This window comes from Lepisma saccharinum, chromosome 15 (genome assembly GCF_977018435.1).
Source record: "Lepisma saccharinum chromosome 15, izLepSacc3.1, whole genome shotgun sequence".
NCBI lineage: Eukaryota > Metazoa > Arthropoda > Insecta > Zygentoma > Lepismatidae > Lepisma > Lepisma saccharinum.
Window position 1 is genome coordinate 44455679 of NC_139243.1, and position 25084 is coordinate 44480762.

Here is a 25084-nt window from a genome sequence, read left to right on the forward strand (position 1 = left end):
TCAATTCTAATTTTAATAAAATAATTTACATCTTTCATCTCGTAAGAGAATTACAGATCATGGAGTATCGGGGATACAAGTCTAAAGAAATACGAATGAAAAATATATAAGTAAATCAACAATATTCACAAAGAATCGTTTCTATTTAATTAAACCAACATACTGCTTCCTAGTGCATGATGGAATATATCACCCGACACAGAAAAAATTAAAATTTCTGTGGCTGCGAGCCACATCTTCAGGTGTAGAAGAGAAGTAAGTGGGGTCAACTCACTTACTGCTTTTCCACACCTGACGATGCTCAAAGCTGTGAAAATTTGAGTATTTCTGGTGCCTGGTGAGTGTTTCCTCTTTTCCTTGGTATTTAAGCCCTTCTGCCCTCCTTCCTTTTATCCACTACATATAATTACTATTATTGAGATAATATATGGAACTGAAAACAAGCAAGTAGTCCTTACTCTTGGCAACGCTTACAAGTGTAATACATTTTCCTTATCATAACAGCACCGAAATTTCATTTCACGTAGTGAATATGTCCTAACAAAAATCTACTGTACTCGTAAGAATGAAAGTAAGAATTTATTTTTACAAATTTCAATCACATTTGTTTATAAGCATGTATCATAACAAGAATTTACAATTTGAAATCACACATCAATGCAAAGATGATCTCTTATTTCTGAAGAATGTCAGATATATCTAAATATATGAAAGTAATTTTAACTCACTGTGGTTAGGAAGCATATTAAGTAACGTAACTGCAATGTTAAACATTCAATAGGGACAAAGAGCAAAATCTAAAGCACATGCACAAACCTCAATTTTTTTTTTTTGGGGCTACCTAAGCAAACACAAGCTAAATAGCTATGATGAGAGTAGAACATGCTGTTACATCAATGGATTTTGCAATCAACATTCATGGTACCATAATCTGCAAAGGAATTCTAAGTAGGATTTATATTTCATTCACTTTAAACAGGGAAAACATTACTGCATATTTCTAGGTGTAACATTTCATAATTTACTGTCTTTTAGTTTAGGCTTTCCATTCAAATAGAATCCTCACAAAAGAAGACATGGCCTACATTAAGTGAGCATTTGGCCATACTAGAAATATAAGACAGGGGAAGTGAAAGAACTGTAATTATAAATAACAGCATATTGTAGTAGAGCCAAGACTTTTTGTAGGAACATAATTTTTAATGGTACTAATAAAATAAAATAGCCAGAAAGAAACCTACCCTCATATGATGTCATATTAATGTGCGTCTCTGTCCATGTGGACTGTCAGAATATTGGAAAACTATCTGAACTATAAAAGAAAAATTTCGTGAGCTTTGGCTACCCTTCAATTTCCCACAGTATAGCTGGGTAACTGATTCCTGCAGGCTAACAAGGCTCTGTGGCAAAAGTGACGCAAAATAATCAGTCAATCACAATCTTTTACTTCTTTTATCTTCTGTTGCTGGTATGTACAAATGTTCACTTAGTTTAGGTCACCTCTCCTTTGTGAGAATTCAATTTGGATGAAAGGTTTAGAGGAAGTTAACGATCAAATCCAATCAATGCCTATCAATTAGTCCGTCACTGCTACATACAAGCATATAATTTGGTACACTGAAAGATGTATCTAGTAGTATTCTAATATGTGTGGCATAATAATCTTGAATGGTACACCTATTTGTATACTGGAGTTACACAACAGGAAGTCAACAAATCAAACTCAAACTACACTGTGTACTAAGGTTAAAAATATCCAATTGGGAAGACCAAAATAACAAATTTATGTATTATAAATATTCATTAACTTTTTCATTTTTGTGTTAAATTGAATGAATTAGTCGATACTGATTAAAAAGAAAAAAACTATTGCTGATAGAGGCAAATTTGGGGTACACAAACACCAGTAATAAATGTTTGGTTGGTCAACTTGTTGAAGAATCTGTAAGCAATGAAATATTGATTTAGCTATTTACAGAGTATATTATGGTGACACCATAAATGCAGCTGCAATTTGTTTCTACACATACAGTTACTATTCATCTTCTATTTTTGGTCTTTATTTCAGGGTGGCCACTCTAGAGGCATGATAAAATTCAAGTATAATTCCCGGTTTTCAAGGCGAACTTTCAAAAAATTCAAGGGTACAAACAGATGCTTTCTCTATTTCAACCTTATGCATTACTGCCTCTCACCAGCCCCCCCCCCCCCAAACATAAATATCTTAACAATATGAAGCGTTTGTGTGATTCCACTGTATCCAAAAATTTCAACAATTCAATTAAAAAGGTGCGGAGTCATTTCACGAACTCAGACTGGAAATATATCTACAAACACAACTCTCAAATGTTACGGAATATACCAATTACGAAAAATTGTTAATTCTACAAGGATTTCAAACTCAAATTTACCTAATCAAATTCAAGATATCTTGTTTTGCAATAATCTTCTCTATGTTAGATAGATTGTTCTGCAAAGGACACTAACTAAGTAAAAGGATTGAGAGAATTCTGTTTTATTTTCCACGCAGCATCATTTTTCATCTTCGATAAAAATAAGAGCTAAACTGTAAAAAACTTGCCTCGGGATATTTGTAAATGTATGAATTCATTTGGATTAATAAAAGTTACAATTTTTCACGTCCCGGTGAGTAGCCACCCTGTATTTACTATTTGCAATTTCCAAATTTACTACAAAGCACCATTTACATTTAGTCAACATACTGTTCTTCTTACATGTCAATCCAACATGTGAGATACATATTGCAAAACCAAAATTGTATGATTGTAAACTAACTCCCTCATGATTTCAGACATTGTTAAAAGTCAAAAGTTTTTCTCTGGTTCAATGAAAGAAAAGAGTATGGCAGAATGATTAAAAACAGAATTGCAAAAATTATGTCATAATGATGTAAATTTACCACTTTCATAATTAATTTTTCTTTTTCACAAGAACAATAAATGTCATCTTTATATTTCAGCTATTCTTCCTATCCCTTCAGCATTCTACTTAACAAGTTAGATTTAGTGTGGGAAAAAAGTAGCATAATTAAATACTTCGATGCTAAATTTCAGTGGGGGAAAATTAATGTATCACTGACACAAATCCCCACTTGTCGGAATTTTTTTGGTAAAATCAAAGTTTGCCTTCTGCAGACAACCCCCCCCCAAAAAAAAAAATCCCTTTTAAATTAATTTTCACTTGCTTAAAAAAAAGTAATAATCAAACACACATCAGGAGACTGCACATGCATTTCATGGGTGATGAAAACAAAAGGGTTATGGCAATAAATATAGGTTGTCACACATACCTCTTCGAACTTTTTACAGATGAGTGTGAAAGCCTTGAAAATGGCATTTGTTTGTCCTGTGACTGTGACAATACGTTCCGGACAGGACCCATCTGAAATGTTGATTTTTGCTCCAGACTGAAAAGAAAGAAGAAGAAAAACGTTAACAACAATAACGGAATAGGAGTATTAACTAAATATTCATCAACAAAATAAAGAAACATACAAAGTGGAAGAAGGAGACAGTTTATCAACATTTGACAATGGAAGAACTTGAACAAGTTCCTGCTCAATTCCCAGATTATTTGTTGACTACAAATATACTGAGATATGATCACCTAGTTTTTCAGCTTGCATAATCACATAATTATGGGGGTTGAAAAATTGCCTCCCCAAGTAAAAAAAATGCCATTGCTTCACTCTGTGCTACAACTTAGGTGCAATGAATTTTCTTTACCAAAAGAAAAAATGCAGATTCTTCTTCCTTACTAGTGACACAACTGTTGCATCAAGTATTGATGATGCCATGTCATTTTAATTGCTTGGTTTAGTTCCAGAGTTAAAAGGCTTTCTTCCTTTTAACAGTGTCAAGTATGCTCCCTTAATAGTAACAGAAGGTGAGAAAAATGAATCTTGTTTTCTTAAATTAAACATATAAACTAAACCTAATGCTATGAACTTTTTGACCAACCTTGTATATTATGTGTAACTTTAAAATGTCCTTATATTACATATGGAAACTTCTAAAAGCACATGCTGAAATTCTCTAGGAATGGGGGAGGGTGTTGTGATGTCTCATCCTTCCTCAAATGCCTGTAAAGCTTTGTGAAGGGAAGTGCTCAGAATAAGTATATTCAAAAATTCTGTACCGAGGGTGACCAAGTTTTGGCCACAAATTTAAGGGAGTTTTCCAACTTTCAGCATTTAATTTAAGGGAGATTTAATCGCGATAAATTTTGCGCATTTATAGAAATTCGGCGTCACTCCATCAGATGTTCATGGGATAGATGATATTCAATAAAATAATTAATTTGCATTTTATGTAATATACAGGTCACGATACAGAATAAAAATGTACATGCTTCTTAGTGCTGACCTATATGTATTTGTCATCTTGTGCAAATTTCAAAACCTCGCTAAAACTCTGGACCAAAGGAACGAAACTAAGTATCTGCGAGATGGGAAGCGAGTACAGCTACCAGCCGTTTGCAGCATCGCGCACTACTCCACCAACTCGCTTTCTCCCATTCTTTTCCAGTATACGCGACCTTGCTCGACAGATGCCAGGGTATAACTGCTTTGTATGGCTCACCGAACTCTGTATTATATCGCCGGCCCCCGTGGCGGAGTGGTTAGCATATAGCACTACGACGCCAAGGGTGCCGGGTTCGAATCCCGGCCTGAGCATGTGTCCATTCATCAATTTCTTCATATCATCACTCATAACCATCTTCGCAAAGTAGCCAAAAGTGGCACAAAAAGCTAAGTAAAATAAAGCAAATCAATCAATCAATCGTATTACATATATCGGAAATAATTTAAATTTCGCGACCTTCATTGTTCATTAAATATACGGGAGAAACAGAATGCCAATACGGGAACTGGGAGGATTAAAAAAGCCCCTAACGCGGGCGTTCTCGGGAGGGTTGGTCACCCTACTATGAGCATCGTCATGGTTGTGTAGAGTGGATGAAGGCTGTTGATACATAGTGAAACACGATTTAGTTACTTAGCGTCGCTTTTATGCCATTTTTGGCTAAATGTAACAGTTTCAAGTTCAAAATCGAATCCATGATTCAAGTGCGTGTAAAATCCTTCACTACTTTTAAATGATGTAATTTCTTTATTTGCTAGCTGATTCTGTTACAACTAGTGCATTAACCATTCCATTCATTGAGGGTTGGTTTGACATCACGGAAGGAGGTCAACATCGACGACAGCCAGCCATCCTTAATGATATGTTCACAAGGAGTCCACACAAATCCTTGGGTCGTAAAAGTGGCCTCTCACGTTATGCAATTGCAACAATTCTCATGAGAGCTCTCTCTTACATTCAGCAATTGTTTCTTGACGACTGTGACAGGAGGATGAAATTTGGAAAATTTTGTCGTGTTGAATAGCACAAACTGTTCGGCAACATCTTGTGGTCGGATGAGGCAATATTTCACGTTGAAGGTTGTATTGTTATGTACAATATCAATATTGGGTGGGTGACAATATTCACAGTATGGTGCAGTATCACATCTTTCACAGTTGTTGTACCTGTTCAATTATGAAAATGTGTTGGCCTCAGAAATGTTGGGGTTCATGAGGAGTTTCGAATTATGCCGAACAAAACACCAAGGAGTGGATTGTATAACAATAGTTGGTGAATTATGCCGAACAAAACATCAAGGAGTGGATTGTATAACAATAGTTGAAACTGAATTGGTGAGCACATAAACATTTTAAAATAGCGAGTGACTTATTAGACACCCTGTATTTAGACGTCACCAAAAACGAGAAGCTGGCGTAGAAAGAAACATAACTAGCTTTCCTTATCTGACACATCCAACCCCTACGGAATCCACTGCGAAACCAACAGGAGAAAAAAAAGTGTCTGACCTAGATGTGCCTTTGTTTTATTGTATCACTATTCTCTTTATTTGCGACATTCGTTCTTGCGGTCTATCTGTGCCCACGAACAGCCGGTCCTCAGGATAAAAATAGGGTCATTCGATTAATTTAACCCAGACAGGCGGGCAGCCAGACAAGCGACACCCATAAAACAACGGTGTCGGTGTAATGTTAATTACAACACCTCATTTCCTTACGATTATCATCTTTGCCATTTGCAATTTATCTTGGAATCTCGTCAGACGCTACAAGTAATGCGTGCACATTAAAGGAAATTCTTGTGCGTTTTAGCTTTACGCAAAAGCACGATGATATGTTTGGATCGAATCAAAAGACCATGTTGCATCATTTCCCTAACAGGAAAACTAAGTTCTGGCGACTGGAAGCACAGCCATGAAAATCAACTAGGAGTGAGCCGATACAGATATACGGTATGCGCCAAAATATACAGTACTGAAACTCGCGCACCTCGAACGCGCATGTGCGTTTGTCGATGGGGCATAGCTCCAGCCGCTCGTGTTCTCAGTAGTGAAAAGGAAGTTATAACTCGCTAATAATGTGTATGTAGTGTTTCTTTCAGGATAAATAAACTCACAGATGACAGCAATGTAATGTTCGTCTTTTAATTTCAGTACTGTATATCTTGGCGCATACTGTATTTACCTATACCAGCCGATATTTTTCCGGAGTTTTGGTCTTTCAAAAGGGGAGCAAAAATGCCGCGCGACACTTTTGATTTATTTTACTTCGCTTTTCTGCCACTTTTGGTTAATCGCGAAGATGAGGATGAAATAGATGAAAGAACAAGCACAAACTTATATTGTCGACACAAGAACCTCGCGGGGGATTATACTGGCCGTGAGTTGAGACGCCAGAGCCTCGCTAGTCTGCAAGATGCAATCCAGGCCGCGCGACGCTATCGCAGAGCATAATTATCCTGGAACTTATGCAAAATGCAATTCTTAACTTTATTTTACACCAATTTTGCACGGAAACTGGATTTTGTGATTCTTGAATATTTTAAAGCAAATTTCTTGGCAATTTGATGCATATAATTTAAGAATACTTGCACAATAATATTGATCTATATTTAACAAATTTTAATTGATTGATTGATTTGATATTTTAAGTCCACTTTTTGCACAGTAAGGCTAATCGGGACTGGACCTACAGTTCAAAGTGGGATCCGAACCACTATGTGCCTCTCCGGGTATCGAACCCGGGACCCCTTGACTACAAGGCCACGACGCTACCACTGCCCCATTGGGGAGGCCTGTTAACAACTTGTAATTATTACAATTTTCAAGTATCGGTGAGAATGAGTAAGAGTGTCTGCTCTGTTCAAAGTCCTTTCAGTTCACCCCCTAAAATCAACTGTGGAGTTTTACACACATTTTTCATCCAAAGAATGATCGCTCACAGTCTCATTGGCTATGTAAGCACGATAACCAGTTTTAGTTTTCAAATTTAAAGAAAATTATACCAAAGTGACAAGCGGCACAAATCGCCTGGAAATGACAACGATTCCCACTACAGCGACAAGTGTCACGTGTCGTTTCGATGTTAAATCTCCAAATGGTTCAATATTGAACGTCTTGTTCAGTTCGTTAGTGTTTCGGTAAGGAATTTCAAGTTGTTTTATGATCAGGAGACGCTTGCACATGTATTGTGCGACGGAGGCAAAATACTACTCCGCTGACGTATTGTACAAAATTTTACAATAAATCCATGCATGGTATAAAAACAAATTAAGTGACAATACTTGCTTTCTTGTTTCGCTCTAGCACGCTAGTTTCTTAGATATTGCTCGTTGCTCAAATAGTAAAGTAAATGTAAAGTTCCCCTTGCATTTAACACCGTGCCATGAAGGCACATTTTAAGGGATGTGGGGATAGGGCCCCACATATTCTCGATCTATTTCGGAAGTGATGTGCTCAGCACCACGCTCCAGCCGCCTTTACTCCCCAGGGATGTCCCCAGGTACTCCCTGATTTGAGGCTGGGTGAGCTGCTTCGTGCTGGGATAAGGCCAGACAAATTCAACATTAGATCGCCCACTCCTGGAATCGAACCGGGTCTTCCGCGCGACAGTTAGACGCGTACCTGCTAGACCACCGCGTTTTTTTTATGCACCACTGTCCTAATAACCGACAGCTATCGACGAGTCACACACATTGGCGCTTTTCTTAAAGAAAAAGTTTTCCCTTGCGCATTGCACAACGACATTTTCGATCTCAATCACAGACTGGTCTATTGGAAGTGATATGATCAGCACCACGACCCGACTGCCTTTATCCTGAAATATCCATTCATTGGTAGCTGGTTAGCCCCACAGATGCTTAGGCAGAAAGGAACACTGTCAGAAACATTCACGAGATCACGTACCCTGGAAATCGAATTCGTGATTCTCGAGGGTCAGACGCCAGACTATTGCGCTTGTATCACGAATTCCAACGTTGTCTCGTTATCTCGAAAGCACTAGCGTATGCAGAATTTTCTTTCGGGGGGGGGGGGGGATTGTAAAAGTGAATATCACGTAGCTGCTTTCTAGGCTGACGTGTGGTAAATTATGTATTTTGTAATTACAGTTTTGAACAGTTTTAAAAGTTGTTCAAAGACAAAACTGGTAATCGGGTCACTGTAAGGGGAGTTTGCATTTACCACTTTCGTTTTTCTCGAGTTATACTGCTTTCATTTCATTTTTTAATTTTATTATTCTCAAAATTTCGAGAGGGGCTGTAGACCCATCAGCTCTTCCCGCGGGACGCCAGGGCTCGGAAGCAACACACACTGTTTCCTACACTGATAAATGTTACAAGACGGGAAGGGTCAAACGGATTTTTCTTTTCATCGCATGAGATAGCGCAGGGAATGTGTAACAATCTCGATGTCGGTTACAGGACAGGTGTTATGATCAGCACCACGATCCGACCAGTTTTCCAGCTCCTCAGGTCGGATTGATGATAGGGAGGTATGGTGAGCCACAGTGCCGCTTGTGCGGGAACTTGAACAGAAAAAAAAAAACTTACAGGAAATCCCACCTACCGGGAATTGAAATCGGGTTTCCTACCTAACGCTAAGACGCTCTACCAACTGGAGCACCGTGCTTCCCGACAACAGTACAGATAAAGGAAAATTTCCCATCTACTCGTACAAAAATAAGACTACGTCTGACCATGTAACTAACGAAATAATATACAGTTTGAGGAGTTGTAATGTGATGTAAAAAGGTAAAGTAAAGGTAAAGTGTTCCCCTGTGCATAGCACCACGCCATGAAGGCGTATAGGGGGTGTGGGGGTAACGCCCCACACTTTCTTGATCCGGTCGTGAGTGGGGGTGATGTGATCAGCATCACGCCCCTGACCGCCTTTACCCCCAGGGTTTCCCCCAGGTACCCATGTTATTCGACGCTGGGTGGGCGCCGGGGCCGCTTCCACCGTTAGAAAAGTTCCCGGATTTGAACCGGCCGGGGATCGAACCCGGGACCTTGAGCATGGTAGTCAGACGCGTTACCGACTGAGCCACCGCGGCCATTGTAATGTGATGTACAAATTTATTTATTCGATTTACCTTGCTCCGCTTTTCTGCCACTTTTGGCTAACCGTCAAGATGAGGATAAATGGTTATAAAATTACAATTATGAAACGACAAGTACATGTGGACTGGACAGTGCAAGAGTTCACAGAATTTTATACTTGCTGCGAGTGCATTCAGACGCCCGACCCTCGTTAGTCTGCAAAATGCAGTCCAGGGCGTTTTGTGTGTTGGATATGTGGGAGAAATGCAAAATATGAGTTTAAAAAGGGCACCCAAATATTTACGAAATCCTACGTCAGTACCATAAAATGTTTCAACTGCATTAAGCCTCTCAGAGATCTCAAGAGAACAGTACCGCGGGCTTGCTGGAATGATTATTTCATAACGGGTAGGTTGTGTGGAAGTTTCTAACAACTTTATGCCGAATCCGTTTCAGCCTCTGCGGGTAAAATGTGTGAAATTAATAATTCTCCAGATATTATCCAAATATTTTCTTTTCATTCCGAAACTTCACATTTAAGGCATGCTACAGAAAAAAATCGGAATTAGGAAGAAGGCCACGCTTACTCTTCTGGTGCAGCGAACTGCAAATAAAACATTAGGCAAATAGTCCATCGTTATTTTCATTCTATAATTATTATATATCTTGTTTTAAGGAATGGAATTCTACTGATACAAAGTTGAGTCGACCTCAGCTTATTGACGTTTTGTTTCAATTCACGATCTTCACATCGTTTTTAAAAAAATGTGATGGACAATTCACTATTGCCACTGAGTGTACATTACTTGAATTTGCCGTTTTGTGTACATTATTGTATAAGCCCCACGAATCCTGTTTTAATAGTGAAAATTTCGCTGAAAAAACTTTCCCGAAACCATACGTCAATATAAGATCCTAAAATGAACAGATTGTTTGATGTATCATCCATCATAAGTGCGCATAAACCATCCTGAGAAACGAGCTTAGGAACCCATACCGCAGGTGTTTCAGGCTTTATTATATTAGGTCATGTCTATCTTTTCAAAACAGCTGAATATTTGCGTTTTCTTATCACAAAGGACGACATAAAAGTCTCAATATTTCTTCTGATAAGAGGCACTTAAAGGCATTACGAAAATGTAAATAACGAGAATATTTGCACCTTAGTGATTACTATACAAGGAAAGGTGCCAAAACACCCACACTCCAGGATAATATTTACTTTCTACTAAAAGAACTAGTGCGAGTACTACGTAAAAACTGGGTTTTCTTGTCTGAAATGTGACCAGGGACTATGAAAGCATTATTACAATGAGTTTTAAATCCACTTTATACGCGCACACAGAAAAATCGATCCACTGTGGTCCATTGGTATCGGAGCACGGAAAATAATTATTTTAAGTACTTGCAGATGTAAATAAACGCCAATACTGTAGCATGCGGAGAAAAGCAACCCTATCTACTAACTTTCAGATACACTTTTGAATTTGAAGGAAGTATGTAACGTTAGAAAACATTGATTAACAAGTTGAGATGAAAAGCCGCTTGGGACTTCCCATCAAAAAGTTCGCAAAGGCAAGCGTATTTGCACGTAGTTAACTTTTACTCATGAGCTCATGAATTTAAATTGTTCATTTAAGCCACTTAATGCACACATAAGCTAATCGGGACTGCACCTACAGTTCACATTGTGATCTGAACAACTGTGAAATTTGCCTCCACCGGGTATCGAACCTGGAAACTTTTGATTACAAGGCGACGACGATACCACTATGCCATCGGGTAGGCCCCTTCAACTCATAAGTACCTCTACAAACTGTCCCAGGAACGAAAACAACTCCTCTGCGCAAGTAGGACTCGGGAGGCTCGACCAATGAACGCTTGAGAGGGAAAGTGAGTGCATGGAGGGGAAACGCTGTTTGCAGCAGCGTGCACTGCCTTGCTCCCCAGCTCGCTTTCTCTCCTCCTCTTGCGTTATGCGCGGCATTGGTCCACAGATTCCAGACAGAGTATAGAATAATATAGGTTACTGAAAAATTCGTCTACTAAACATATTACTAAAATATGTAAACACACTTGTTTCATCAATTAACATTTCAATTTGTTTTGTATTCAAATGCCGGAAAGAACGGAATTACATACCACAATCAAAAAAGGAAAAACTTCCGAATGGGGAGATTTCGTCCATTCTACTTTTCAAGTCATGCCATAGATGGAAATATTCGCATTTTAATGAATATTTAGTTTTCGTAAACGTATGGGGAAGTAAAAGTTTACCCAGACTCTGTATAAAGTAAAGCAGATTGGCAAATTGTCGCTCAACGTGAAATATATCGCACCTTAGTAACCTTTGTCGCCTTCCCGTATCTACAACGTTCATGAAACATTATAGCTTCATAAGATGATTAAATTTGACCTTCTCATGACCTTTTCACACTATTTTCAACACACTCCTGATTTGTTATTTGTGAAGGATGGTGGGTGTAGGGTAATCCGATTAAATGTCTTTGGACTCGTAATTTATGCATGGAAACCTTTATATTAGGCAGTGAAATATGTTGGGATTGTATGACCTATTTGTCGATCGAAAGCTCATTTCAGTTCAAACAGAAAAGTTCTCTTTTTTACGGATGCGGTAGGGGGTATCCACGAAACTCCGCTTCAATGGCGCGTTCTCCGGAATACCAAAGTTCTTATATAAATACACGATATATCTGGCGTTGAAAATTAGCAATCTTATTTCCAGTTTTCCCTTAGAGAATGGAAGAATATAGACAGAGCATTAGTGACGCGGCAGTCATGTTGTTCTGATCCACGGATCTATGGCGTAGCGAACGAACACTAGTCTCTGCCCACGTAGTGGCTCGAGAGTACTCGACCAATGAACGCGTAAGAGGGAAAATTATTCCATGAAGAGGAAAATTCGGCTCCAGCTACCAGCTGTTAGCAGTAGCGCGTACTGATTCGCTCCGCCCATTCGCTTTCTCCCCTTCTCTACCGTTATGCGTGGCCTCGTTCCACAGATTCTCGGGGCACAGGAAAAACTAAGCTACTTGATGTTTCGTCGAGTTTAAATCACTGTACAATAGCGCAAAGTTCCTATAATAGTGCAGGCAGACAAAATAACGGATAAGCTTCCCAATGAGATGAAATTTGCATTGTCTATATAACGTTTTTGACGTCGTACAAGACGCACCTCTTTTTTTGTACACAATTTTGAGGCAAAAGCTTTATCACTGAATTTACAATTAATTTACAGCATTTCCAATGTAAAGTAATATGTAGATCTACTTTCAACAAATGATTGATTGATTTGGTGTTCACTTCATGCACAGTAAGGCTAATCGGAACTGGACCTCCAATTTAAAGTGCGATCCGAACTAATTGTGCCTCCACCGGGTATCGAACCTGGACCCCTTGATTACACTGCGCCATCGGGGAGGCTATACTTTCAACAAAAAACTTATCCAATCTAAGAATACATTTTAATCTTCTTCGTCACACACCGCAAGTAAGAAGGAAATCGTCTAATTCAGAACAATGAAAATTTCCAGGAATAAAGGCAATCCAAACCTGAGTATCAGCGTATAGGGGCTATCCACCGGAAGGAAGTGCCTTCGCGCGGACGCCATACTTGTAGCACAACAACTTCCGGTTCGTAGGCTCACAGCATGCCGCTAAAGGGAGCTGAGATTGTTTCATGTATGAAAGGAACGAATGGGTGTGTACAAGGAGGATGTAAACTACGATCAGGACTAAATAACCTTTCACGGATCTCTCTTTTCCTCGAGATCTAGGAGCCAATATTATTGCATTCAAGCTGTCAGGTGTGAAAATTCGAAGCCCATTAGCAGGAGTAGACTCCGCAGTAATGACAACGGATGTGCAGGAACCCAAAAAGTCGGAACCTGGAAAAAAATCCCGTTTCGATCCAGACTTCGGAAGAAAAATGATAGAGTTTAAAAGTAGTTTATTCCCTACATATTTTTTTTTTATACTAAATGTCCGAAATTTATTGAAATTAGCAGTTTTTATTCCAGAAATGCAAAATAAATCATCACCCAAAGGTGAAATTGTGTGTATAATTAACATTTTTTTTAGTATCGGGTAATGTTGAATATTTTCCGCTCCAATAATCTCCCAATTTAGTCGGGAAATAACATTATATTCCCCGTTCTGAACGTCAGGACTTTAAAAATACCCCGTCCTGTTTCCTTCCCAACCAAAAATTTTGCGTCCCGCACCCCTTGCACTTCATTAAAGGTAGACGAGAAATCATTCAAATCTCGATTTTCTCTCTGTTTTAGTGATATGAGCAAAAATATTACTTTTCCTTTCAAAAGATGCTCGGTCATAGTCAGATAGGTTACACGTTACGTTCTTGAAGTACACACGAACTGTACTAAATTCTTATGTAACCAGATTATTGTGTGTGTGTGTGTGTGTGTGTGTGTGTGTGTAACCAGAGGAAATACATTTTTGTGCAACCAGAGGAAATATTTTTTTGTAACCAGAAAATTAAGTGCGGGTACTATTATTAATTTTCGTCTTTTGCAATGGAAATCTTTTCAACATTGATAGAGAAGAGGTCCTAGGTTTGAACACCATGGCCAGGCAATGGTGTGTCATTGTTTGTCCCATCAGTAATTTTTCCAGTTTATTATTTATCTTCATCGTCATGTTTAATACAAATAGCAGAAAATTGATTTAAAATAACAATGAGCGTTTTGTATTTCTGTGTTCAAACGGGAACGAAACCAGCAAGTGGGCATTACTGCATCCCTCTGACTCGCCCTGACTGAAGAAAGAAGAAAAAAGCTCCTTTTTCCGTTTTTTATATGTCCGTACATCTCGCATTTTTTCACTTAAAACATAAATGTATGCATCCAAAGATTTACATGCTTTAAGCGCTCTCGCTCTGTAGGAAAAATTACTTTGTATTAAATATGTAGGCTACAAATATCGCCAAATGCAACGACGATCAGCAAATGGATATCATCCTGGAATAATGCCGTATTACTACCTATTTGCTCATCCAATTGATATGGAAAGGCCTTTACTTTGCCCTGATATCTCTTATTCTCCTCGTCGTCAAGTGGTTTTATATGATCCATTTCATCTGGTATACAAAACGAGAAGAAAGGTCTCAAGTACGCGCTTGAATTACCCAGCCGCCGTGAACCGGAAGTTGTTGTGCTACAGTTCCACAATCGATTGTGCCGTTCGATATGTTTTTGTTTACTCGTGGATAGCCCCTATAAGACGCATCCTGTTTTTCAGACCTATTTTTAAAGAGAAAAAAGGGCGTCTTATATGCCAGCAAATAGGGTAAGTAAATTAGATATAAAGTGCTAAAAAATGTTCTCAACTGGATAAAATTTGGCGCTAGTGGCTCTTGAAAATATGATTAGTTCGATCGCTGCTTGGGTGTTAAGAACATAGATGGCTGTGGGATTTGCAACGTTATGTTGAAACTAACGCAAGTGGTGGTTGTCTTAGTAACTAAACGAGCGAAAATCCTTATTTTGTTGTTCACATGTTTGGTCACCCGAAAGATTAATTCTGGTTGATTATTCCTTGATTTCAGTGGCGATGAAGTAATGAAGCTAGTAAATTCAACTGAATAACGGGTTACAAATCATGTGGTGAGGTTAATTTCGAACAGGCATCAGATTCGACAGCGGAACAGTGTTCTAGTGAAAAATCACTTCAACTGTGAAACGTGTATGTAAGAGAGGAGTTCTATGTAGGAATACCCCTCACAAAGATATTCTCAAACTAAGCACGAGCCCTCCAAATAGAACAGGTAAGTTCGTAATCGATATCGGAACCTTAAACTAATTTATATCATCAAAGGCAGCATTTTCCTACTGAGAAAAGGATAGTCAAACAGGACAGAACCCGCCCTTGGTGATCACCGGAAGACAAGATCTCCAATGTCTGGAAAGGTTCCAATTTCCAAATTGAAATTTCGCTCCAAAGGATCTCGCACGGATTGATTCCGCCGCCGTCATTCAAGACAGCACCTCGCAATTTTCTTCCCAACGTATCTTACTAACCTGCTGGAACTGTTCGTAAAACTTCCTGACTATTAAGAGCGCAACGGACGCTTCAAAATACGAAAACCAAAGGTTATAGTGGGTTCACTAAATAAAATGCGACATGACTAGGATGACTAGGACAAGTCTCTCACCTTGCAATCTAGTCTGAAGCTTGGTGACGCGTCCCTGCCAATACTCTAAAATGACAACTAAGCATTCTTGAATGTTATTTTCTAGTTACGTTAACCACATCAGTAACAATAAATGGTACACGAATTTCTGATGACGCGCTTAGACTGTCCGAAAGGTACAAAGAGGTGGCGTTAATACAGTCTTTGTCGGAAGTGACGTCACTTAGCGCAGTTTGAAAGCGTCAATTAAACGAGCAATCGAGCTCGCAGCATGCGACAGTGCACACTCGTTTACTAAACTCGTTCGCTTGTTCCACTTGTTTGAAATCATGAAAGTCAGCAAGGTGTTAATTGTAGTTTTCAATTGTGTGGAAATGTAAATGAAGGGTTTTCCAATAAGACTGATATGATTTTGAAATGAACTGGCAACTATGCTTCAAATGTTATAACTGTCACTATTTGTCATTTGTGTTTAGTATACTGTGACAATTCATGGCTAAATACACGCTTCAAGAACGTTTGGGCCGGCCTCCGTGGCGGAGTGGTTAGCACATCGCGCTGCGACGCCAGGGGTCCTGGGTTCGAATCCTGGCTTGGGCATGGACGTTTGTGATGTTTATTCATCAATTTCACCATATCATTACTCATCCCCATCTTCGCAAATTAGCCAAAAGTGGCACATGAAGCGAAGTACAATAAATCAAATCAAAGAAAGTTTGTTTGGTTATGGAAAAAAAAAATACGTTCTTTTGAACTTCAAACGGATCATAATTTTGGACAAAAAATTATCTTCAGAGATGACGCTCATTTCTGGTTAAGTGGTTGTGTTCACAAACAAAATTGTCGTTTTTGGTGTGAAAACAACCCACAAGAGATTCACGAGAAGCCCTTGCATCCGCAAAAGGTCACTGTATGGTGTGGTTTATGGCATGGTGGCATCATCGGACTATTTTATTTTCTCCAGGTAGGAGATGCAGTTACAGTGACTGGCGAGCAGTTCCGATTGATCTTAACAGATTTTTTGTGGCCAAATTTAGATGAAATTGATTTGAGGACATGTGGTTCCAACAAGACTGTGCCACATGTCACACTGCTAATGCCACTATCGACGTATTGCAAGAACAGTTTAGTGAAAGGATAATTTCAAGAAATGCAACTGTTAGTTGGCCTCCAAGAAGTTGTGATTTAACTCCTATAGATTGCTTTTTGTGGGGTGATTTGAAATCTATAGTCTATGCAAACAGACCACGAACCCTTGATGCATTAACATTGAACATCGAACGCTGCATTCGTGGCATTAGGCCCGAGTTATTGCACAAAGTCATCGAGAATTGGGTTCATCGAATTCACTCGTGTGCACGAAGTCGAGGTGGACACTTAAATGACGTGTTATTCAAAACATAATGTTATAAATAATATAAAAAGCTTGGTTTTATCTGAAATAGTTTATTTTATTACATTGTAAAATCATATCGTTCTTACTGGAAAACTTTACAAATCTATATAAATGTAGTCAGCACAGCACAGGTCCCAGTTTTTTTTGTGTTCTTTGTGAATAAGTCTTCATCAATTTTATTATATCATGCTTTCAAAATGCTATGTGATTTCTATGGTGAAAAATAAGCGTTTATAACGTGAGAAAAACAATGTGTTCTTAGTTTTATCTACTGATCGTATGAGGCGCTGCAGTTGAAATGTAATTAGAAAGATTTTAGCTTGCAGTCCAAGGCTTCAAGGTTGAACTGCAAGACCATTCTCGATGGATGTTCGTTTCAAGAACGGTCTTGCACCTAACCACTCGGACAGTATCAATTGTCTTACTCTTAACAAATATCGGCCATCATTTTCTATAACCTTTACTCCGTTGTACGAGGGTCACTATTTATATTTTGAGCCTAACAATGAAAAAACAGGAATTTGACATTGAAAACTGCTTTATTGTTTTTCGAAGTATTCTCCTTTATGGTCAATACACTTTGCATTCGTTCGAACCATTTGTCAAAGCAGTTTTTCCAATCTTCTTGAGATACCTCCATAATATGGTTTTTGAACGCATCAACGGCGTCTTCCGCCGACGGAAATCGTTGTCCACGCAATTTATTCTCGACATTCGGGAACAAGAAGAAGTCATTGGGTGCCAAATCAGGACTGTACGGCGGATGACCCATCAATTCGATTTTTTGACTGTTCATAAAGTCGGTTGTTAGACGAGATGTGTGACAGCTGGCATTGTCTTGAAGAATGATCCGACGGCGTTTGTTTGTTTTCCGTATTTGACCGAATATCTCTGGCAAACAAATTGTTGAGTACCATTCACAGCTGACCGTTCTACGTTCCTCTAAAGGTACAGTTGCCACATGACCAGTTTTCCCGAAAAAAACAGGCGACTATTTGTTTCGATGTGCTTCGAGCGCGAACAACTTTTGTTGGATTGGGTTCATCTTGAAACACCCATACAGTCGACTGCTGTTTACGTTCCGGCTCATATGCATATATCCATGATTCGTCACCTGTTACAATCTTATATACGTCTTTTGAAGCACCACGATTGTATTTATTGAGCATTTGTTTGCACCAATTGACGCAAGCGTCTTTTTTGTTTTTGTCAAATTGTGTGGGATCCAACGAGAACATACCTTTCTCACAGCTAAATGTTCATGTAATATTTTATATATGCAGGTGGAACTAACGCCTATGGTTGCTTCAATCTCACAGTATGTCACATGACGATCTTGCAGTATTAGGTTTTGCACAGCATCAATATTTTCTTGAACAACAACTGATTTTGGACGACCTTCGCGATTCTCGTCGGTGAGCGAATGGCGGCCACGATTAAATTCTTTGTACCAACGTTTCACAGTGGCAAAGGATGGGGCTTCATCGCCAAATGTGGAAGTAAGTTGATCGATGCACTCTTGTCTTGATAATCCACGTCGAAAATCGTAAAAAATCATCGCACGAAAATGTTCACGAGTTAATTCCATTTTATTGTTGTCGCGCAATCTCCAAGGCAACATAAACAACACAAATGAAGCTATTGACAAAACATTTGAAGTACGTTATGGTCAATAATGCCAGACGATTCCGTGCAAACGTCAAATCGCGCCTAACTTCAATCAGTGTTGCCAAGGCTCAAAATATAAATAGTGGCCCTCGTAGTTTAATACAGGATTGTTAAAGATACAGGAAGCCATAAATTCTAAATGGTTCTATTGGGTTGCGACAAAAACCGGAACCTTTTTTTCTAGCACAATTCAAATTTGGTCCAAGTTGCGTATTGTTTCATTGAAAAAAATGTTCCTGGACCGTAGTTAAATTGATCCGAAAGGGGAAAAAAGGTTCCTAGACCGTATTTAAATTCATCCGGAAAAAAGTTCCTGGACCGAATTACATTACTTTACAGATAAAAAGGTTCTTTACGATCCACAACCCATTTACGCTTGCTGATTTTCTCTCCTGGACCGGAGTTGAATTCATTAAAAATTCCTGGACCTTTAACAACCCTGGTTTAATACTTCATATAGTTTATGGATAAGATAATCTACTTGGTAAATAGGAAAGAGGAGAGAATGTAATATATAATTCACGTTTCAATTTTGATAAAATCTCTTGTTGCCTGAACAACTTGAAATCTTAAAGAAGAGTTAATACCTGCTTAAATATTTTTCTTAGGAGATCGTGTTTTGTTTTAATGGAGTATATGATTGAAATGGACACTTCTCTAAAATATGCATTTGTAGTTGACTTGTGTGTTTAAAGTGGATAGAATATTTCAAGAAGTCTCGAATAAGTCCTTTGAATTTGACCGTGCGTTTCCCTTTTGAAGAACGGGGGCTAAACGGCAGCTGATTTTGTAGAATTATTGACTAAACAGCTGAGAAAGAGATCTTTTTTTTTTTTTTTTTTTGACATTCAAGCGACAAATTGAGATAAGAGGTTCTGCAATTAGAGGTTTTCTCTTACTCTGGTGATACAGTGATGACGTAAATGGTCTATTGACTCGCCGTTGTTGCAATGAAATGAAAGGGTTCGTTTTGAGAGATAGAGAGTGGGAGTGGAGAGCAAATGATTGAAATGGAGAAAGATACAGCCACTTCCGCAATTAATTTTCTTTCTTAGGATCGTGTGCAACTAGCATTGTCAAGGAAGCAGAAATGTTATTAACTCTGCTAAAACAAAAAGAAAACGCGTTATTGTAGTTCAGAGATATGGTTCTTCAAGCGAATCACCTGTTCACATGAAACTTTTCTATTTACGAAAGTTTCCTTTTAAGTACAGTTATGTTTAGATAATAATTAGTACTGGAATTACAGTTTCAAGTGCGGTCCGAAGCATTCTACCGACGCTACGTATCAAACCCAGGACCTTTGATAACATGTCGAGAGCATTTACACACTGCGGTATCGAGGAGCCATGTGGATGCGTATACGGAATGAAGCATGCAAGTCTCTGGTGACATTGTTAAACGCTGATAACAAACTCCATAAATGTGGTCAACTCTTATTTTACCTTCAGAATTCTGTCCGAGCAGTAATAATAAAAATAATAAAAATAGCCACTACTTAAAACAATATACAGCTGCGTTACTGGACCTACTGTTTAGAGTGGGACCTGAACCACAATGTGCTTCCAACGGGTATCAAACTTGGGCCCCTTGATTTATTTTGCGTCGTGTGTTGTATTTTTAGTTATAATGAATGCATTTCAGTAAAACCGCCTATTATAGGAATCAGTTTTGTGATCTGTGTACAAAAACATAATTAAAATGACCAAGTCTTTAATAATTTGATACTGAATGACAGGCAGCATACATTTACAAAACGGAGTTTCTTTTTTTTCTCGGCAGACTGCTCAAGGGTCCACGCGTCCTCCTGATAAGGTCCTGTTTCGCCTTTTCACACGGCTCGTCCGTTTACTCGACGAGAGATCATAGAGCAGGGTGTTGTTTTAACATGGCAAAAACAATGTGAGTGAAAAGAACAATGAAGAAATATTGAGTTCTTAATTCTTCTAAGAGGCAGCCAGCCCTTTTTATTAAAAAGTTGAAAATTGTGAGCACATGCGTATTTTACTCTGCCAAGTCAGAGGCATTCACTTTCCAATTTTTTTGTGTAGCCGCAGTAGTCACTCCATACCACGCGTCTTTTGAACATCGTGTATTGGGGAATGCACATGAAACTTCGCATTTCCATATCCTGGAAATTTGTGTTAGAAATATTCTGACCGCAAAAAAAGTGTAAATGGAAACATGTGGCTACCGTGCCACAAAGGGTGGCGTGAACTAAGAACCTGGCTTATTTTTGAGAGTTGTGTTGACAAGAGGAATCGGCAAAAGATTGCATTTTAATTATGATTTTCGTTATTTAGCGTCGCTTTCATGTCGTTTTTGGCTAGTAACGAAGATGAGGATGATTAGGGCTTAGCCGAAACCGATGTATCATTATAGGCCGGTTTCAGTGTCATTGCTATCTGAAAATATCTGTTGGATTTTCTTTACCGATATCGGGCGATACTTTTCCAGCGTTTTGATCGTTCGCATGGTTCGCAAAAATGCTGCGCGATCCTAATTATCCTCGAAGTTTCCATTGATTTTGTACCAATATTATGTGGGAGAAACTGTATTTTGTGATTACATAACAGGCATTTTTTATTTGAATTTATTTGAATTTATGAACGTGCATGTCTAAAAAAACAATTGAACGTAAAAAGTAAACAGCTATTGAAAAGTTATGCACTAAATATGTATAATACACAAGAGATGAACACTGAAATCTAGTTTTATGTTGATAAACTTGTAGGTTTCAACAAATTGGCGACACATTCAAATTGTAAATTCATCACATCATAACTCAACGTTGTAACGACTCGTCACAACTCTTGGTGTAGAAGTTAATCTTGCTCAATGACAAACCAGGAAAACAAACTTTTACTCTTGTCTTCTATCCTTCACTGCGTTTTCCATTCCTGTCTCTGTAGCAATATACGACATGTGTCCTTACCCGTCGGATGTTCTGGCGAATCAACCCTCCTTCCCCTCCCTTCACACACGAACACAACACCGAACTTGTTACATTGAGATAGACCGGAAAATCTATAGACGTCAGGGAATTTTGTTCTCTTTTAATGAACCCTGTTTTGAATTACATGTTGTCTACTGACCTGAAATTCCTTGATTTCCCGGAAGTATTGGCACGAGAATTACACGTGAATTGTGCATGGATTTTCATGAAAACATTCAGATACGCAAGTATGTCGTCTAAAGAATTTATTAAAGTTCAGAATTGCCTTTTATAATTTTTTTGTGTGTCAGGTGAGGAGAAAAATCCTGCTGAGAAAATTTTGCCTGTACTTCACAATCTGGTATTTTTCGCTAGCAAACGATACTAAAACCTAATTATCTTGCTTTGATAATATATTAGGTACCATATAAAGGTTGAATCTTAATGCAAAGAAATGCGCAAAATTTGGTTACAGTCTTTTAAAATTTGAAGTCTTGTAGCAACCGATCTCGAAACCCCCTCGATCTGACCCTCCCGTAGACTTTTTCATTTGAGGGGTTATGAAGTCTAAGGTGTACGAGGTGAAGATCCACAGCACAGCTGAGTTGAAACAACTCATTACGGCCGTAGTTGCTGAGATTACACCAGCTCTGTTGGAGAAGGTGTTTCGGGCTGTGGTGGAATGTTGCCATATGTCCCTAGACTTGAGGGGTGGTCACATTGAGTTATACTGATTTTGTGTCCTACTGTGATATATGTTTCAGTACATATTGTATTTTGTACAATAAATCCTGTTCATGCAGAAATGTATAGTGACTTTAGAATCACCCTGTAAGTGAGATACCTAGAAAAATATTTGGACCCCAAAACGTGTGGAGAACGTTACATCTATATTCATAATTGGTATTAGAAAAATTATTTCAAAATTTCGATGGACGGACCATAGGCGAGGAAAGATAAGTTCACGGGATCCTCGGTAGAAAAACTAATTGCACGATATCTGTAGGAGGGCCAAGACGAAGATAAAAAGGACACACACACACAATGTTGGGATTGATATGAGTGAAATTGGCAAGGGTAGTCAAGATTGTATCGATCTTGCCGAAAATAGGAACGGATGGAAGGCGCGTGTTGCTGTTACAGTGAGCTTTCGGATGTAGTATTTAGGCATAGATCTAGAATTTGGTCGTACATTTTTACGCTTGTAACTTGTATGGCTAGGATTTTGATGCAATTGCATATATTTTTTTAAAGCATCTTTCAGGTGGCAATTTTTATTTTATTTTTGTCGATTTTCCAAGATATTGCATTTTTATGGAGATTCATGGTATTTTAGTGTATTTTAACTATGTTTTAAACATTGTCTTGCTTTTTTATGTTTTCACGAGAAAAGAGACATTTGTTAGCGCTTTTATTTCTGCCGGTACGAAAGTTTCAGTGCTAGAACTTAGTTCCGCATAATCGGGTAAATCCTTTCTTCTGGATCAGAGAGACTTAATCCAAAAAGTAGCAAGTGACTTAAAGTTCATGGGAAAGGAAGTAGTGAAGAAAGTGATTGTGGTTTTGAACAGAAATGAAGGGTTTAGTGGAAATGAGCTTTTCAATGTTGAAGTCTTTATTAAAAGACAGTCGGCAGTTACTTTTAATTCGACAGTCTTGCACTCTGCAATGCAGGACTGATGAAACGAACACGTAAGTTTGTTGCAAAATATTTTATAGAGCATTTTTTATGCATTATTGCATTTTTATAGTTCATTTTCTGGTTGTGCATTAAAATCTTATAGTAATTATAAGTAGGAATATGAACCCACATTCGGTGCGCCTATGACGACGAGTGATTGAGGAGATTGCAAGGGGGAACACATCCAATGTGATTCATTTACTTCATACACTGCTGGGCTAATCGGAACTGGGCTGAACTGAAAGTATCCTCAAGGGATCAGAAGTAGGAGACTGCATTGATAAGCCCTTTTGTTGGGAAGGAATCCACATCCTGACTAGTTTTTGAAATTACTAGCTTACAATGTTGACTGCGCAAGGTTTAGTCCTCATTGTGATACATTTTGAGTTTCTCTACACACGATAGTAGGGAACAACACGGTGTAATTACGTTGACACGTCGACCTCTCGGAACGCTAACATTTCTGTAGACGGTCGTTGGTGCCTAGGTGGTGAACCAAATTAAGGGTGCCATTTTCCAAATTCAGGTACACTTTCAAGTTCCAATGCTAAAATACAAAGTATATCAAACTGAAAATCATACCTTATCCTAATATTATCTTTAACCCACATAGTAAACCTATAATACCAGTGATGCCATTCTTATTATCTTTGCTATTAAAAACGACTGCCGTACTTTCCGACGCGTCTTTCGTGTAAACTACTCTGCTCAGATTCGACCACTTGCAGTTAGGTTGTTATATTCCCTTGATGCATAGGTGTAACTTGTCGGGTGCAGGAGTGCACTTACCCCCTTAAATTCGCAGGTTTAATAAAATTTCTAAGTTAAGATCCTTGGACCTGACGAGCAAAGTAATAAAGCGTAATATTTGTGATTTTGCAAATGTCATAGTTATCCTGCGACCTATTTTTAAAATGGAAAACTTTTGTAGTCTGTCCCCCCAAAGTTAAAGCCTCAAGTTCGATTCTGCCCCCTCAAAATGAGGCCCCAAGTTACAACAATGCTTTAATGAAACTTTACTTAATTAGTTTAATTATTTATCTGGCACATAATGGAAACGAAATGTTGCTGTCATTGGTTCGAGCGATGATAAATAAGTGTGTTTTAAAATTACCTTTTTCTGTTTCAACTTGGAATAACACTAAACTTCTTCCAGAAAAAATCTAAATAAAAAGAGTTTTGCTTTAAAATATTCAAAATTACGTCAGAACATAAAAATGCCTGTTATGTAATCACAAAATACAGTTTCTCCTACATAATATTGGTACAAAAACAATGGTAAATTCATCACATCATAACTCAACGCTGTAACTTTTGTGCTTGTCACAGAGTATACTCCAAGATGACAGGAAGATTAGCGATTATTTAGTTATTTATTTCGCCTTATTTCAATGACGAAGTCTAAAAGAGTGTCTTAAAAGTTCCGCAACCTTAACTTTCATCGATTATAATGTGATAACAAGAGGACAGATTCAAACTGAGTTTTCCGCACTGTGAAGCTTCATTGATTGAGATATATTTTTAATGCTTTTGAATTCCAGTTAATTTTATACAGGAAATTCTAGAAATCGCTCGATGTTCAAATCGGAGTGAATTCGTTCCCAAAATGCAAATTTCGGGGGGGGGGGATTATTAGAAATTATCGTGGGATATAATTCGCAGTTTTGTGAATGCCGCCTTCGTAATCTGTGGTTTGCGACCAACAAGAGGTTACGTGGGTTTGGAAATAGCCTTCTTGTAAACTAAGTGAACAGTGACACTTTAATCGCTTATAATCTTAGTAACAGCAGAAGCCCAGAAGGTTGTTTAC

The 25084-nt window shown here is 38.4% G+C and overlaps 1 protein-coding gene across 11 annotated transcripts in view; it reads right to left on the minus strand.

Annotated features, from left to right (window-relative positions):
• The window catches only part of mub (poly(rC)-binding protein mub), a 223741-nt gene that overhangs the window by 56838 nt on the left and 141819 nt on the right, over positions 1 to 25084 (minus strand). For all 11 annotated transcript variants that reach the window (XM_083136932.1, XM_083136931.1, XM_083136928.1 and 8 more), the window contains exon 4: positions 3311 to 3427. In XM_083136932.1, the coding sequence (XP_082993058.1) occupies positions 3311 to 3427 (117 nt within the window). The remainder of the gene's footprint in view (positions 1 to 3310; positions 3428 to 25084) is intronic.